This window comes from Haliaeetus leucocephalus, unplaced genomic scaffold (assembly GCF_000737465.1).
Source record: "Haliaeetus leucocephalus isolate CR32 unplaced genomic scaffold, Haliaeetus_leucocephalus-4.0 Scaffold163, whole genome shotgun sequence".
NCBI classification, from domain to species: domain Eukaryota; kingdom Metazoa; phylum Chordata; class Aves; order Accipitriformes; family Accipitridae; genus Haliaeetus; species Haliaeetus leucocephalus.
In genome coordinates this window covers 298,608-316,668 of record NW_010972599.1, presented here as the reverse complement: position 1 = coordinate 316,668, position 18,061 = coordinate 298,608, and the positions used below count along the sequence as shown (strand labels likewise).

The window sequence follows — 18,061 nt, the reverse complement described above, 5'->3', positions numbered from 1 at the left end:
AAAGGAATGTTTTGAAAATGAATGTGGAAGAACATGCAATCATTTCTACCTCACTTGTGAAACAGACTGAAGCAAAAACATACATCAAGCTTTAAAATCTAACAACAAACAAAAAATGAATGAAATCTGCTAAAAGTCTACTCAGATTGGAGCTAGAATAAACTGCAGAAGCATTCAAAGGAACTTTAAACTTCTCTAATAACATCACTGAGATTTCTGAACTGGAATGAGGTAACAGTCAAACTATGTAACAAAAAAATTGCTTTTTTTAAGTTTGTATTTTCCTATATCCTGCTTCACACTCCTTTCACACTTTCTTCAATAATAAGATATATACCATTGTAAGTGGGCTCATGACATGATGCAGCTTCAGTTTCCTCCAAGTCTGAGAACTCTCTTGATCTTCTACTGGTCTTCTCCAGATATTACTTTACCTATTATCCAGGGATGTTTTTCAGTTGTTTGATTGCAGTCATAAGTTAGCACGGTGAGTCCATTAAATTGGTATCAATAAAAGCTGCAGGGAATTGATACTTCAGGGGAACTACTGACTGGAAATGGATGTTGAGAACAGAATTGGCCCAGCAGAGAGTCTCTCAAAATGACAACTGATTGAAGGAAAGCAAACAATAAAACAGTAAGCAGAAACAGATGCTAATCTAGTCTAAAATCACCTCAAGCCTCATTATTCATTCATTTTGATTAGCAGTTATTTGCGTTTCATATGCTACACTCCAGTCTCATGACAGGCCATAATCACTTTCCCTAGTTATTTTCACATAGCTCTTCTGTTAAAGCTTTTCCACTCGAGTCAGAAACAAATACTGGGGCACAACCTAGATTTTCAACAGGTTTCAGACAAACAAGTGAGCATTACCAAGCATCAAATATATAACTCCACTGAGCTGACAAAACATTAATCATGCAGTGAGGTTCCCCAGACAAAACTGATATGCCAATAATTCAGTGCATATCTCCACTACCTTCTACAATGCTATCTACACTGCCCTAAATCACTACTAAACACACCTATTTACTCAGTGGGTAGAATCTGCTTTCCATTTTTATCTAGTTAGGTTTTTTTAATGCATAAGCCCATTGCCAATCAAGAAAACGGGTAGTAACAGTGACAGAAGGAAGGGAAGTTTCATTGTATTATGCTTTCCCACAATACCCGTTTATTCTTTTGTGTAGGCAGCATATGAAGTTAGTCTACATCATCCCAGGCCCTCCCACGTTTATCTAATCCATGCCTTTTCATTAAGGCAAAAGAAGAGTCCCTTCCTTTAAAAAATGAATCCTAACTGCAACAAAAAAAGGAAAAACTGGTAAAAAACAGAAAAGAACTGTTTGCAAAATATTTATAAAATGTGATTCAGTAGGTTGGCATTTTGCCATGTGTTCCCCACATGAAGAGTTAAAGTGATATAGGATAAAATGTTCATGACAGAGCTGAGCTAAATTAGTTTATTATGTAAGAAATACCAAAAATTAGGAATTAAACAGCTGATTCAAATGTCAATATATTTCACTTTTTAAACCACATTCGAACATTAACACATCTCTCTGCTAGAGAGTAGTTCTAGTCCCACAGCCTCAACTTATTTAGTGAGCCAGCCTGCCTACAAAGGGGAACTTCTCATGGGAGTACCATCCACAGAAGATGGCAGGGACCAGAATGAAAAGATTCCCAAACCAGTCCCCTGTCCATGTTGTCACAGGTACAAAAATTAGGAGCTAGACTATCTTAACTCATGATAACAAAGGATAGAGTAGACTGCCTCTTATGGAAACCCAGCCTGCATCTGTATCTACCTTGCAGACTACACTTTACTGGGAGTTTGTACAACACATGGCACTGCAGGACCCCAACCCTATCTGAGAGCCTCTGGGCACTGCTGCAGAACAAATAACAACAACAAAGGGCAGGCAGTGAAATGGAGCATAATTGTTGAGGAATCTCTGTGGTATGTATTTCCATACTTTTAATATTTTGCTGTTTAAAAGTGACTACCTGATGATGAATTTCCAACATTCCTACAATTTAAGCTTTTCAAGAAAACCCACTGTATTCATCAGGTTTTTCCTCCAGAGGTAGTACTGTGCAGATCTGAAGACAAAAAAAAAATCCCAAACAATAATTCTGATTCACTAAGGCAGTAATCTGGGACAAAAATGCAGGAAAAAAGAAAAAAGTGTTCTTGATTGCATTCTTTCATTCCTATGAGTGCAAAATCAGAAGGGTAGAGTTTACTGTTTCAATAGTAAATGTTCCATTTAAATATTTAAAAAATCCTAGTAGTTAAACTAATATTGAAAATACACTAAAAACTGGATCCCCTACTGCCTGTTTCACAAAGCAGCTTACATTTTAGCAGTATAAGCACTGCCAACATTAAGTTCTGAAAGTTTTTAATTACAACCCGCATTTCAAGCACATTTCACAGTTCATGTATTACTAGAGGAGCTTTTGCCAAGTGAGTTATGAAATTGCTGTGCTGAACAGAATGCGTACATACCGATTTTCAGTTCATTATTTCAATATTGCATATTACAATAATGTAAAGTACACTACAAGCTAATTAAAGTAATAAATTAGTTCTTTCACTCTAACATCTGAATAGTAATGATGTATTTACCATGTACTTAATGCTACAGATACATCTCTTTTAATGACAAAACAATTTTTGAGATACTTTGCTTGGGAATTCCCATTAAATTAGCACATGGCAACACAGCACCATGTAAGGTTTTCTCTTTAAGCAACACTAACTTACATTATAAACAGATCTTGAAGCTGCCTAGGGTGACACAAGAGAGTTGGCATCAAGCTCATTCTAGCAGCTAAGCTGCATAGCTACGTAAATAGGAACATAGGACAACTGACTGGCATAGAGAGGGTCTGCACGGTAAAGGTCACACGAGGAGTAAAACTAGCCTTTGAAAACTGAGGCAAAAATAGACTACAAACCAAAAGGACATAAAATGACCGGGAGGAATAGTGTCACAAAATGACTACACAGAGCTCCAGATCAGTATTCTCACAGGCTACACTGTGCTACACGGATATAATAAGCTGCTAGAATTCTAATTCTAAGCACAAATTCCCAGTAATCGTGTGATAAAGTCAGTACTGTTTGTCATAACTAAAGGCATAAAAAGAAAATCCTCTGATATCCCCACCCCGATTCTCTCTAGCTCACTCTTTCAACCTCATAAAATGACCCAATCCCAATACACTTTCAGAATCTCCCAGAGCTTTATTAATCTCTGAAACATTTCTGCACACCTTATTTTTATTATGGTTTGCAGTTCTTCTTCCTTCTTCAAACTGTTCACAATTGATTCTAAGAATGCCTAGGAAAAAAACATTCTAGAGGGTCTCTTCAAGAAAAATAACTTCACAAAAGAAGGACCACAAAATTTGAATGAGTAAGGTGAGGAAGTGTGCAACAGAATACTATTCCAGCACTGGTGAAAGAACCAGCATTTTCATGGTGGCATCACCATGCAACTGAAAGCAATAGCAGCTGCAGCAATCAGGGTTGCACAGTCAGAAATGTTGAAGTGTGATTACAAGATGACTAGAGATTCAGATAGTATTTAAAGGAATTCAATATAAAAAAAAAATCATAAGCATAAAACAAGGAATCATAGAATGCATCCAGATACATTTGTCCCACAGTTCTCCCTGGTGGTTCTGCAAAGTGGGTAGGAAATCCTAACAAGTAACAGCCATGAAGTGTTATTTCATGTTTCACAGCTCGGACAGCACAGACTACCTGAGGTTAGTGTTATATTGCATGTCATCTGTGCCAAAAATTGGTATAAGTAGCAATAAAATTCCTATTGTGTGGCATAGCTCCATGTTAGGCTACTGACGGTACCCTTGAAAACAGAGAACAAATTCAGCAGCTTTTCATGTCCAGATACAGCCCAAGTAGTCATTCAGAACCATGAAATAAGCTCTGGGAAAGGATGAGTGCCAAATTACATGGGAAGCCGCATCTGCTCCCTTTCCATGGGATTATTCAGGCTAGAGTCCTCTAGGTCATCTAAGGCTTTCCTACAGCTACTTACACTGTGCTCATATGAAGCTCAAAAGAAAGAGGAAGCTTGGAATCAACAGAGTCCAAAAGCATAGCAAGAAATGTCCACAGTTCAGATAACCAGACTGATCTACTTCTGTTGCTAGGACTAGCTCCTCTCCTTTTTTACCCTCCTTCCCAACTTCACTGCATCATCGTCATCTTCTCTGCCCAGCTTTTCTGCCCTGTTTCTTGCTGAATATGCAATTGAGTTATCCCATTTATGGTATGTCAGAGATACCTCTTCATTTTTCCAGATAGAAGGCACAAGGCACAGAGGGTGAAAAAGTGCCTCTTAATTGCAAGTTTGGATTCAAACTACGTCAACCATAAAATTTTCCTTCACATTTTTAAGATAAGGACTGCAGCCTCAGAACAAGTTGGTGACCTAAGGAATTCTGTTTACAGAGAAAAGGCTGCTTTAGAACTATGCATTTCTAGTGTGTCCTGAAAAACAAAATTAAGCAAAACAGATGTAAAAGGTGATTAAGTGATAAGAAGTTATGGGCTAAAGGAATTACAAGATTGCAACATCAGGTCTTCAGTAAGGATATTCTTCTCAGTTCAGTTCCTAGTGGACACATCATCCAATCAATGAAGATGATTTAATAAATTTGGCAAGCTTCTTATTTCCCCGCACAAGAGAAGGTCATTGCTTTTTATCTACTATAGAACTGGCCAAAGAGCACAGTCAAACCAAGATCACTAGAAGATTAACATGGAAAACTCATTAAAAGGTGACTTTCATTACCAGCAGTGTAGCCTCTTTGCTTGCATTATAGCTTAGTCATTAATACTTCAGATAAAAGTAATGCATGCTGATCTATGTCTCTTGCCTGAGCAACTCCCTTCCATTCTAAGGTGGAAAAAAAAGAAAGATTTTTAAGAAAAGGGGGAAGGAAATGTAGAGGAAAATAAAAAATTAAAGACCTAGTCTCCCATAGAAGAACAAGGATTCACCCAGATAATTTCTATTAAGGTTAATAGAAGTTAAGCACATAAATTCCACTTGGGTTAATGGGATAATAAATTCCTTAGACTTAAATATTTTATAAATGGAACAGGACAATAGAAGTCTGTGTTACAAAACTAAACCAATATGTTAAGTCACTAATTATACAGAAATGTCTATTCAATGACTATTAAAGAGTAGTGCATTTCATTTAAAAAAAGTCTTTTCAAATTTACTTGCATTCACCTACAATTTCTCATTACAAACCCTATTTCAACTACTCAAATTTTTAAGACTTTCTGCTAGGGACAAGGAAGAAGGAAATTAATGCATGTTGTAAAGCATTTGCATCTCCAGGACAGAATTGCTACAGCTTTTCCCAGACAAACATGTGAGCCTCCACAGTATTTGCACAGCAACCCTGACGCTCGCAGGAAGCAATGGCTGGATGCACTCTTAATAAATGGTTTGGGCATGCAGGAAAACAATGAAATTTAGGAAACACTGGACCTACTGGTAACATATGCCAATGTGCAGTAGTTTCAACAGCTCTCAGACATGCAGAACTCACAGCACAGGTACTGGAGAGTAGATTAATGCCTGCATAGTAGGCATCTCATGGATTTCTAGATTTCCAGTTAATGACTTGTTTGCCAAGACTTTGGAAGTCAGGCAAATTTTGCCCCAACAGAGCTGACATCTCCAAGGAAGTTAAGATGTATAGTAGACCTGCTACTGATGGGAAATTGTATCAACTGAAAATAAAACAAAAAAACCCAACTCGCACTAATCAAACCCACCACACATTGAAATATAAAATATTGTTATTCTTTGAAATAAAATAAGAACAGAAAGTGTATGCATATATTCCTAAATGGAAAGATAATGAGATGGGTCCCTCAGGGTGTGAATATTAGAGCTTATAAAAGGGAAAAAATTAAAATGCATATTAAGAACAGTTCCCTGGAATCTAAAATACTAAGGGGCAGGGGCGAGTTTGTCAAAACAATGTGAAAAAGCCATCATTTTTTAAATTTAGGAAGTCCTTTTTTATAAGCATCATACATATTGTTTTCCTTTTCTTGTTTGTCAGTAACCTTATGAACTGACATGAATGTTTAAAATAGCAAATGTGTCAATTATTAGTTTACTGTGGAAGGAAGTTCAGATTTACAAGGGGGCCTCCATATTAAATATCATGATCAAGTGGAAATATTACCAAGAATCATTGCTGTTTACATGTTTTGGTTCATATGCTGGTGGTAGCAGCCCAGAGAGCTGCAGCGATGAGTTACTGTCTCCTGCCAGCAGGTTAAGCACCACACTGCTCAGGCATCCCCCTGTCTGTGCTTTGTGATACCATGCTTAAAATTCTGCTGGCCGTTAGCTTCACAACAAACACCAAGCATTCAAAATCCATGCTAACACCTAATCCTAAATACAAAAACCCAACACACCCCCTGTGACAGAGGTTACAGGGCAGCAAACACCCTGAAACAGCAGGTCACTCAGCAGTCCAGCAGGAATCAAGTTCACTTTCTGTGGGGAGAAGACTTAGCTCTACTGTCACGGTGAAGAACTCATCTGTATTACTTTTACAGAGAGTGGAGCACCTCCTGAGACCACACAGTTAATACATGAAGTTACTTATGACATCAACAGTTATTGACATCAACAACATAAACTATTGTGATATTAACAGATGGTGGTCTGAAGTCTCCAGTAAATTTCAACTCTAAAAACCTGTTCCTTCTTTTCTAGACTGGGGATTCTTCAACCCTGAAGACTTCTGAACAGCACCTGGAATCATGTCCAGACTCCACGGGGTCTTGAATGACAAAACAGCAAACAGTAGAAGCTAACAGTATTCTGCTTCTTACGGACTTACACAAGACCTATGAGAAGTCCAGTATTAGAGCATTTGGCAATGGGATAATTAAGAAATAATACACTTGCAAGTTTGCCTGTTAATCTGAGAAGATAATCTTGTTCTGGCTGTGATTAGAAAAACAATTAAATTTCACATCCCTAGTAGATTTTTGACTGGTACTCTTGAGCAGCTTGTGCTCCACAGGCCACCTCTAAGAGGTCTGCAAGAAATAATAGAGAAAAGCAAGGCTACTGGCATTAGGATTAATTTTGTTACATAAAAAACCCAAACCATATCTACCTCTAGAAAAATTATAATTTGAAAATCAGAAAATGGTTAAAAATAACTTTTTTGATCATTAACAGAACTGTAGACATTTTCTTCAGCTGTAGAAGTGTTTAAATCTGAAAAAGGGATGTGAGAGAAAAGCATTTGAGCATAATCCTCAGTCATAACTAGAAGAGTGAAACAATACATTGCTTTTAGTTAGGAAACTTAGTGACAAGGGCTAGGATTGGTACCTGTAAAACTTGTGATCCAATATAGGACTGGTTTTAGTTCCCTGGAGCTGAAAGCACATGCCAACATCTTTGCTCAAGACAGTGTGTGACCAATTTATTTTTCACAGCTTGTCCTTGTATTTCCTCTCTCTTCTCAGTCAGCATTATTCAGAACATCCTTCTGTTCTTGACAACGGGAGTGTCAACATTTTATTAACGTGTTTAAATATTATGTAGGCTTAAATATTCACACATGCATAACCTTAAGTAAGCCACATTTCTATTTATACCTACTTAGCTAAATTTGCTGTGCTTTTATATACAGTACTATCTCTTCTAGTTCTTTCTGCAGTTGTATGGAAAGCTCCTTTGATCCTTTACTACTTTTGCAAAATTTTAATGCAAATTATTTTGCTTGCCTGTGGCGCCACTTTCCTAGCTGAAGAAGGAAGATAATTCTCCTAAGAAAAGAAGGTTAGCATTAGCTGTCTGCTTGCCCAGCTATCCATCCTCAAGTAGTTTTGGGGATCACTGGACAATTTCAACTAAATTTGACACGTAAGTGTATGTCTCAAACATACTTAAGATCCTACAAGCTTTGATAAACCTAGCAGCCAGGTAAATGAGCAAGATGAGTCTCAGGCTGAGGCACTATGTGCTCCTCTGATTGGTTGAAGTTTTGGGGCACAATGGGTTGTCTAAATGGATCTCAGAGCTGACAAGTCAGTCCATGGTCTCCTCCCATGCAGGGTACCCCTGCAGCCCCCTGTTACCAAAACCCTGCAATTTATGCCCACTACATAAGATTAAGTATGCAGTCGTGATGGCGTCCTCAGAAGAATGAAAAGAAACACACATAATGGAGCTACCATGGTTTAACAAACTGCCCCTTGTCAACTTCAGTGGAGTGTGGCTCTGTGTGTGCTCCTAGTCCTCCCCAAATCTGGTATGGTCAAATAATGAAGAAACCATTTTCACATTTGTATGTTGTCTCATATAGCATAAATTGTAATTATAATGCCAGAGCAAACCACGAAGGCAGTTTAAACTAATACACTTTCCACGCAATTGGCATAGTGCAGGGAGTCCGCTGCTGGCTCAGCTGGTAACTCAATAGTTATGTTCAGCTGATCACTTGCAATCACCTGTGCATTGCCTCACACCAGCCATCCAACTTACCATGGGTTGTGTGCAGCTAACAACATAACGAAATCACTTGAAGTAGAAAGAAGGTGTGATTATAAATTACACTACAGACACAATTTATGAAACAGGCAATAGCTAAAGTCTGAACTTCTATTTCTCTCAGATTAGTATTTACTAATTGGTACAACTTTTTCTTAATTAGCAAAAAGGACAACTATTTTTTCATTTGTAGCTTAAAACATGGAGAATGTCTGCTTTTTACACACTTCATAAATTGGTTTATCAACTACTTCTGTTGTGTGTGTACTGAAAAAGAGTGAAGTTAGAAGAACATTTCCAACTTTTTATTGTGGACTTACAGTTGCGCCACCGTAACAAAGAGCTGTGAACAGCACCAGAAGGTAAGAAAAAACATTCAGGATGGTAACCCCTTAAATCTGCCACGTGCCCAGACAAAATACTAGGCAATACTTTGTGAGAAGATTTCAACAGAGAGGTTGATAGATTCAGAAATTACAACATCATGTGACAGAACACATGTGGTACAGGAAAACAGCAGGGAAAAAGGAGGGGTGAAATGAAAAGCAGGGAAAAGTTGCAGAGACAATCTCCGCGTGTGCTTCAAGCTTACCGCATATGAGCTCTATCCAACCCAAAAGCCATGTAATTCATCAATGCTGTGCTGACCTCAAACTAATAAATCCAGATTTATTAGCTCTGGATTAAAAACATACTAAGTCAGAGTTGGCTCATCTTTGGTGAATTTTAAAATCTTAGATATTTGCTCACATCCACTTTGGAGAAATACTATAGCATCCTACAACTCTTAAGTTCACCACATACTTCCTGAATGGATATCTGCATTTAAAATTTAGGTTATTAAAACTTCCTTGTATTTCTCATATCCAATGAATGAACAGGTCACCTCAGTGGTGAATAGACAATGCTTTTGAAAAAGAAAACGCCTATTTTAAATATCCTACTATTTAAATATTTGTTTTTTAAAGACTTTCCTGCAAAGTGATCATATTATAGGCAAAGTACTAGATTTGATACCTACCCAGACTTTTTTTTTTTTTTCATTTGATTGTAATATTTTCATGTTCATCTCCTATGGCAGTCAAATCATTCAAATCAGTGACTTGGCTATATGCTGAATAGGGAGATACAACTTTTTTCCCCTGAGTTTACTGGCATATCCTTTCTTCTCATTATACAAGAAGGGAGAAAGAAGGCAATCTGTGACATGCTTTATATGATTTGCAATATCCCAGTTAATTCCACCTAACTCTTTTCCTTTTGAAATTAATTTATTTTAGTTTCTGCCAGGATAAGGAATGCAAGGGTTGCTCTCCAAAAATTAACACTGTGTTGCAAGAGATGTTAGCACTAGAGTGGGGATTAATCCTGGAACAGTAAAAGAGAAAAGATTCAAAGGAAGGCAGGCACATAGCTTTATGCTAAGGAAGAAAAAGCCCTCCCTATGCATCATACAGAGGAGATTCAACTGTCGTTTTGTCTACTGTTGTATGTCTTCCCTTGAGTGTGTCCTTTTAAAATTGTTTTATATGAAGATGGAACATACTGGATTATAAGTATTTTAAGGTAAATTCAATAGAAAAATAATATTTTGAATGCATGCAGATACCTTAAGTGAATTTCTAAATGTATTGCAGCAAGTACTTCAATCCTTCAAACACCAACTGTGAAGCAGTGCCCTACTAAACTGCGTAGACGTGGCACTTCAGGACATGGTTTAGTGGGCATGGTGGTGTTGGGTAGACGGTTGGACTCTATCTTAAAGGTCTTTTCTAACCTAAACGATTCTATGATTCTATAAACCTCTTGAAAGATTGCTCTCTCATTTCATTACTTAACTACCTTGTGAAGAAGAATTTGCTTCTCCACGTTGTTTAGAAAGAGGAATTTTACAAAGAAAGAAATTTTTTACACAACATCTGCTACAGAACCCTAAAAGTGGTTAAACCCACACAGTATAAAGAATACCAAATACAAGTGATTCTTGATCACTCATTGAAAGTGTAACCTCCCCATGGTTTTGTTTTGTTTTCCCACAGCAAACAGGGGTGTTAAAGATACATACCAGAAACATTTCTTCTTTAATAATGTACAGTATATCCTCACCAGTATTATCCATTTCACACTTTATTTCATTCAGGTGACTACCATATGGGCCTTGGGATTTACTTCACCTGAGCTTCTTGAGTTGTTTCAAAACTCCTCCTTAGAACCTCTGATTCCTGTTAAGGACACACACTGATCTTCTGTGAGGTGGAACATGGAATAAGGATTTGAAAGTCCCTTCCCCAAGTAAAAACTGCTATAAACATTAATTTAACTTCCCTGCTGCTTTACTTTTTAATTGTTATCGTCTCTTGTCAGTCACAAGGCCTAGAGTCTCACTGATGGCATAGTTGCTTCTAGTGCATTTAAAACAGCTTTAAATAATGTATTCGTTAGTCTTTTTGCTATGCCTTTGGTTTGTTGTTGACAGATGAACAGAACTGTATGAAAGTTAGGTGATATCGTGTGGTTATTGCAGTAATAAAAAAATTCATAGCCTGTCACATATGAACTTTTTCTTTCTCTTATGTGTTGCTCAATCTGTATCGCAATTAGAAACAAACAGATTTTCCACACACAGAGAAAGAAAAACCTCTTTTGAAAAACCCCACAAACTCAAAGAAGCACAGAAATTTACAGAAAGATATCCCTTTTAAACCAAGTAAGTAAAATAGGCTAAATGGTTTACTGACTGGAAGTTAGATGAAAGGTGTCATATTCAGAGTCTAGTCTTCCTCCACTCTATCATCAACAGCTACTTAAACAATCCACTTTGATTTTAATGTATTTCTGCATATTCTGTCTGCAAAAATGATCTAACAATCCTTTGCATTTTAGAACTGCTTACATATCTTACTCTGTGTGTGTGTGTGTGATAACTTCATTTTACAGCTGATGTAAATAGGCACATAAATGCTATGACTTTCTCTGAAGCCTGCTCATGTAATGAAGGAAATCTGTATCTCTCATTCAGAATACAAACTCTTCACAAGCATATCTGAAGTTTACTACACAGCTAAATCATAATAGAAACTACATTTTCCCCCTGGTAAAGTGATACGAGTAAGATATCCTTATGCAAAACTTCCTGAAATGCAAAAAAATTAAGTCAAATAATGGCCAAAAAGAAAAAGTGAGAGAACAGCCCTATCCCTGATTTCGAGCTCTACACTCATTCCCTTAGACACAGATTCACTTTTTACCCCATCTTATGGATCCTCGTCAGGATGGGGTTTTATCACTGTAAAATAACTCATTAGACTGAGATTTACTTTTTACCTGATAGCTGCCAACAGCCGCTTTCCACAGTATGACATTCTGTAGTTGCACACTTCAGAAATGTGGAAAGATGAACTAAAACTGGGTAAAGTATGAGTTTTCAAATGCATATACCCATCAAATCCAAACAAAAAACATGGATACATTCAGAATAATTTCTTTGAAAAACAGCTAGTTCCTTGCCCAATTTCAACTTCTGTCTTCTAGCCCTTTCAGCTGTAGAGCTGATCAAAACAAGGTCATGATGATATCCTTCTTTAATGAAAGGAATGTACCTTTTTCATTCCTCTTTTCTGGGAAACAGGTGAATTGTTTTTGTTCAAATGTTCAACATTTTAACAAAGCCACCTTTGAAAGCAACCCTTAAAAGTATAGGCCTAATAGGTTTAAGTTTCAAACAGTTCCAGGTTACTGGGAAGAGGAGGTCAGAATCCAAAAAACTTTCAGACAATGTTCAATGCATCAGTGAGAATCTTAAGCTACATGGAGACAACATAAGTACTCCAACACTTGCTTGTTACTTTTTGTGGGGAAGAAAAAGAAAAAAAGAGAAAAAAGACTGACTCATAAATTCACAGTTCTGGAATAAATGGCCTTTCCACCTCTAACTGTGCAGATATGAGAAACACAGCAATTCCAGAAAGGGAGGGCTAGGTAAAAAAACAAAAACCACCAATGCCCCCAAACTCCTGAGAACCGCTTCTTACTCCACTTGGCTCCAAGGAAGCTTGCTAGAGGAGTTAAAATGGGGTACTCCCCACTTAGTCAAACCCAGACAGTTTCTAACCCTAAAGTGTTCAAATTCAAACCCTCCTATGACAGACAGCTCCAGGAACAAGAGACAGAAGGTTTTTTGTATTATTACTATAGTGAAAAACTAGCATCAACATCAAAAGTCTTAATCATATTACAGGTTTTACTGCGGTTTTCTATTTGTAGAAAAACAAAATCAAATGTTTAGTATTCACTGAAAAGTAAGGGTTCAACAGAGATAATGTTGGTAAAAGCAAGAATAATACATTGTGTATGCTTTCAGATGTTAATTTCTGTACAAGTGGAAAATCACAGAAAGCAGTTTAAACAAATCTTAACATGCCTTTCATGCCCAGAAATGTGGTTTCCCTTATAAATGCCTTAGGCATCAACATCATAACACTTTCCTCTTGTGCCCAGGCTCCTCCCATTCTATTATTTTCTCTTACAACAAAAAACCCAGGTATTTTTATATTTTTTCACCTCTTAACACAGTAAATCACCTTTCAGAATATTGTTAGACCTCCATAACAAGGGCAAACAAGTTGTGGGATCCATTTTTTCAGGTCTTAGAAAGTATTCTTAAAAATAAATAGAAGGGAAGACAGATATTCATTATTTCTCTGACAACAGACTAGCATTAATCTAAAAAACTGGTGGTAGTGATGATGAATGGAACATTTCGCTTCCACTTCTGAGGGTTCTAGTGTTAAAAGCCATTATGAACTAAGCCTCAGACAGTATAGATATCAATCCCACTTTGCTGAGGAAGAAACAGAAGCACACAAATATTTTGTGATTTGTCAGTATTAGAAAGGAACCCAAGGAATATGATGCCAGACCTTTACTCCTGTAGCTTGCTTACAGTCTCTCATACTGTAAACTGCAGAACAAATCTTGTTCTTCCAATACTGAAATACAGTTAAAACTCTTCGATGGTGCTCAAAATCCATCAAAATAAATGTGATCACAGTTTATACAGAGATTATACTCACAGTATGAAACTCACAGTAAGGCCTAAAGTGTGCTAGGACATCAAATTCTTAATCAAAAGAAGACAAACCAAGTTCAAAAGCTGGCTGAAACACTAACAAAGGTCCTTATTGGTAATGAAACACAGCATCTTCAAAACCATATGCAAGTCAAGCTTCACAAACATACTGATCTCTGGCAACAGATTATAGTTTGCTTTTTTCCCCCAACTGCCCGAAACAATTCAATCAGGCCAGTTAAAAACAGGATTATGACAACTAGCTTCAGTTAGTTTTTCTTCACTTCAACACTGTAACTTCATTTTGAATTTCGCAGGAAAAGGCAGATTTACATGTGGTAGATTTATAACTCAACCTACCTTTGCTTTCAGATCAGCACAAATCTCCTGTTGCTTTTGTCTGGTATTAGCCAACACCACTTCTGTCTCATGAGCAGCAGAGGCTTCAGCAACAGTTGCCACTGCCTTAAGTAAAAAGGCTTTCCTAGCTTGAGCCCAATTTAATATCAAGACTCTTCGCTGATTCCTAATGAAACGGTAATGATCCCAAGCTTTCTCATGAACAACCTAAAAAAGCAAAGCATTTCACAAAGGTTTAATTAATTATTATATCACCAATATTCCTATAGAATCCACAATTGAGGGCCCAAAACTATTCCATTAGGTGCCAGGTACGCTGCAGTCTCCCAGAGTCGGTAGGCGGTGATGCCACTCCAGCCCTTCCCTGTTTGCCTGTACCATACGGCACTGCAGTATCCTGATGTCCCACTGTTCTTTTCTGAACTACGATTTTGCAATATGAATAAATTAAATGCAATGGTTCCTTCATGCCCTAAAGTACATAAAATGCAAGCAGATCCTTTCAATACATCTTCAGAGATATTGAGCACTCGTAGCAAGATGAGGCTTTTTGTAGCAAATTATGATCTATAGAGAAACAGAACACAAATTAAAGCATTTGTACAAATGCAGTACAGATGAGAATTAGCTTCACTTTTTCTCTCCTAACAAGAAGTTTGGAAATAGATTTTTAGCTTGCCAAACAGCATACTGCCACCACCAATGTCACCACCTAACAAAAATGGCGAGTGTTTAATCTTAAATACACCTTCTTTGGCCTTATTCAGTGATGTTCCCAAGGATATTCTTCTGTCAAGACTTTGACAGAAGTAGTAACAGGTAAGGCTGCATAGACTGAGGCAGTAGAGTCTTGGACCTGTCTTATATCCCCCCCAAAATACAAGTTACAGGGATGAAGGAGATTCTACAGATGGTTGTCTGCTTGCAAGTGTCAAGGGGACCATTTCTGATGCTAATTTCCAGGCTTTTGGCAGGGGACGGGGATGCTGACTCATCTGGTGCCTAGCTCACAAATATTCCTGTCAGCTCATAGCTAGATGAAGACAAAGTGGTACCACTACCTCTGGAGCTTCTCTTTGGTCAAATGCACATAGGCCACCGCATCAGAAGTTCACATTGCCATTGCTGCTGCCACAAACTCAGGTGAGCCTTGCTAGCAAGCACCTAAAGCTAAGACACTCAGAAGCAAGAAATGGGTTGGAGAATTTGCACTTCTAAAAACAGACCTCTCTGATGAGCTGCTCCTGGATCAAGCAGTCAGTGCTTGTCCACTGATCCATTCTTCTTCAGAGGGAAGAAGGCATAGAAGGCCCTAAGTATAGTATTCTAATGTAACACAAATGTTTTAAGAATAGATTCTTAGTACTGTTTAACATTTCTTTATTTGTCATGCTAATATACATACCAAGAGATATCAGTTCAATGCAGAATTATGATTTTTAAATTTAGAAATTTTAAATTTAAATAAACCTTCAAAGAATTAGGGAGACCCATTAATAATGGCTATGCTTAAAATATACCTACATTGTACAAAGCATGTAATTATTTAGCCCAGTTCTCACAGGTAAAAGTTCCAAACTCCACAAGAACTTTATTTTTGGTGAAACTATGTTAATTATCAGCATCACTTCACTGTCACTCCTTTGCACTAGGCACTCCTCAAACACAAGCAACTAGATGGTCTAAAAATACATGCAGAGAGATAAAAAAAGACTCCTACTTTACTTATGACATCCTGAAGTGTTCTGGCCTTGAAATGGGTTTCTCTATTAGCTGCTATGTGCTTATTCACTATGGAGTGTAAAAGGAATCAGCAATCAATTTGAAAGGCATTATGAATATAAAAATAGCCTCTCCCTGAGAGCAGGAGATAACTTTCCACTCTTCCTGCTATATATGTGCCACAGACCAATTAAAATAACTATTCCTAGACAGTGCAACAATGCTATACAGCCTCATAAAAAATAAAAATACCAACAGAAGCAGAATAGCATGACATAACTATAAAACTGTACGGCAAAAGCAGTGCTAACAAATTAATTTTGTGAATTTGGCTGTAAGAGTATGTGGAACTATAAAATCTCCACAGTGCTTATTTTGAAGAAATGATAGATTTTCAAATTCGTGCATTTTGAAGACATGGACATCTCTTCTTCACTGTGCAGAATAAAATTTATAATTAAGAAATTTTAAAATAAAAAACTTTGATAAACATTGTTTAATACAAATGTTCACTACGTGATTTATGTAAGAATTTATATAATTGATCTAATATTTAAAACAACACTGACCAGATCACGCCTAGATTTGTGAGGAAGGTATCTCTGCAGCACATCGAGGTACAAAGTCCTCCTCCTCTGAAGATCACTTGGATACTGATTGATAACAGTCTGAAAAACCCACTGATCTTCTTCCTTCCATTCAATGTTCCTATAGAAATGCAAAACAATCAGCCCCAGTATAACTTAACATTTGAAAAGGAGAAGTTTGGTTCTAGTTTGCTTTTAAAGGCCTAACCTCTCAGTGGGCTCACCATCCTGAACCTGTAAACTAGATGTTGGATCAGAGCTGAGAAATTTAGATTTACTTTAATAAAACAAAGCAAATCTATATTGCTTTTCTGATGTGACCATTTATTGTGCCATCATTTGAGTTAATTGTTCCTTTTCTAACTTGGCTTTTTATTGGGGAATGATACCTTGTTTCTCAAATACGCTACATGAATGAATAGTCACACCACATGGAAAATACAACGTGAAAAAGGAAGATGATGATCAGTCTCTACAACTGAGCACTAAATCAAAAATGAAGTGATAATACTCATGAGTAGCTAAATGAGGAACTAGCTTAAAAACAAACTTCTGACAGCCATAAACTCATCAGCAAGGCATAAGATTCACAATTTTTTAAAATAGGAGGTGTAGTAATCAGTATGCATTCATGTATTACAGATAATTAGAGTAACAAAAAGTAACCTAAAACTAAAACAGAGTACCACAGGTTTGGATTTAGCAGATTAGATTTTACCCTCAATCTGAACTCTTGGCCTTGAAGGGATTAATGTCAGGCTTTTATTGTCAGCATTAATGTAGGAGCAGCAACACTGAGTCAGACCAAAAGGTCTCTCTATCCCCGTGACCTGTTTTCAAAAGTGACTAAAAGCTTAGGGAAAATTAAAAGAAGGCAATCATATGACTCTACCCCCCACCAAATTCCTCAGGCCTCCTGCTCTTTGCAGCTCTTGGACTTCCTGAGCCAGCAGTGGTGTCTTGGTATTTAATAGCACTGCATTCATTAAGATATTAGAACAACTTTATCCTTGCACAGGCAGAAACATCAGGTATTTTAAAAAGAGGATTTTTTGTGAGATGCTCATATATAATTAATGTTAAACTAGATTTTATGATAGGATCTAGCATTACATCTAAAGAGAGAATAGTGAACGCAAGTATTAAAAAAATTCTATGTAATTCTGTTTTTCTTTAAAAAACATTGTACAGTAAACCCACAGCCATTTACCATTATACAATATTATGGGATACCAAAGGAGGAAACAAGAAAATATCCCTAGACCTGTTAGTTTTAAGAAATGAAAAGCTTCACCTACAGACATATCTCAAGAATGCAAAGACACAATATCCTGTTTCAACAAACCATTTTCAAAGTAATATCCTGTCAGGCAAGGGAACCCAATCTCTGGATGACATGCATTTCACCTTTTTTCCTCTCTACTGCCACTTTCTGCTGTTGCATGCTTTGCCGTGAAGTTGGCACAAATTTGGACAGAGGTCCACTTATCTCCACCTACCTAAAGGCAGTTATTTTACAGTTTTCTTCAGGCAGACTAATGGGCTTTATTTTTACTCTTATGGTCTTAAGAAGGATTTAACCTTCACCCATCTTCCTGGAGACAGCTAGTGATCAGACGTTCTCTCCTCCTTGCTTCAATTCTTCATCCTCTAACTTTCATGAAACAAAAATGATTCTTGGCTTACTATGACATTTTCAGCACAGAATCATTATTCCAGGATCAGAATG

General features: G+C 37.2%; 1 protein-coding gene across 1 annotated transcript in view; it reads right to left on the bottom strand.

Annotated features, from left to right (window-relative positions):
• Nucleotides 1-18,061, bottom strand: part of CCDC148 (coiled-coil domain containing 148) — a 61,595-nt gene that overhangs the window by 23,484 nt on the left and 20,050 nt on the right. Inside the window, exons 8-9 of the mRNA XM_010563044.1 lie at nt 16,315-16,453; nt 14,024-14,230 (exon numbers count right to left, since the gene is read on the bottom strand). Coding sequence (XP_010561346.1) covers nt 14,024-14,230; nt 16,315-16,453 — 346 coding nt within the window. The remainder of the gene's footprint in view (nt 1-14,023; nt 14,231-16,314; nt 16,454-18,061) is intronic.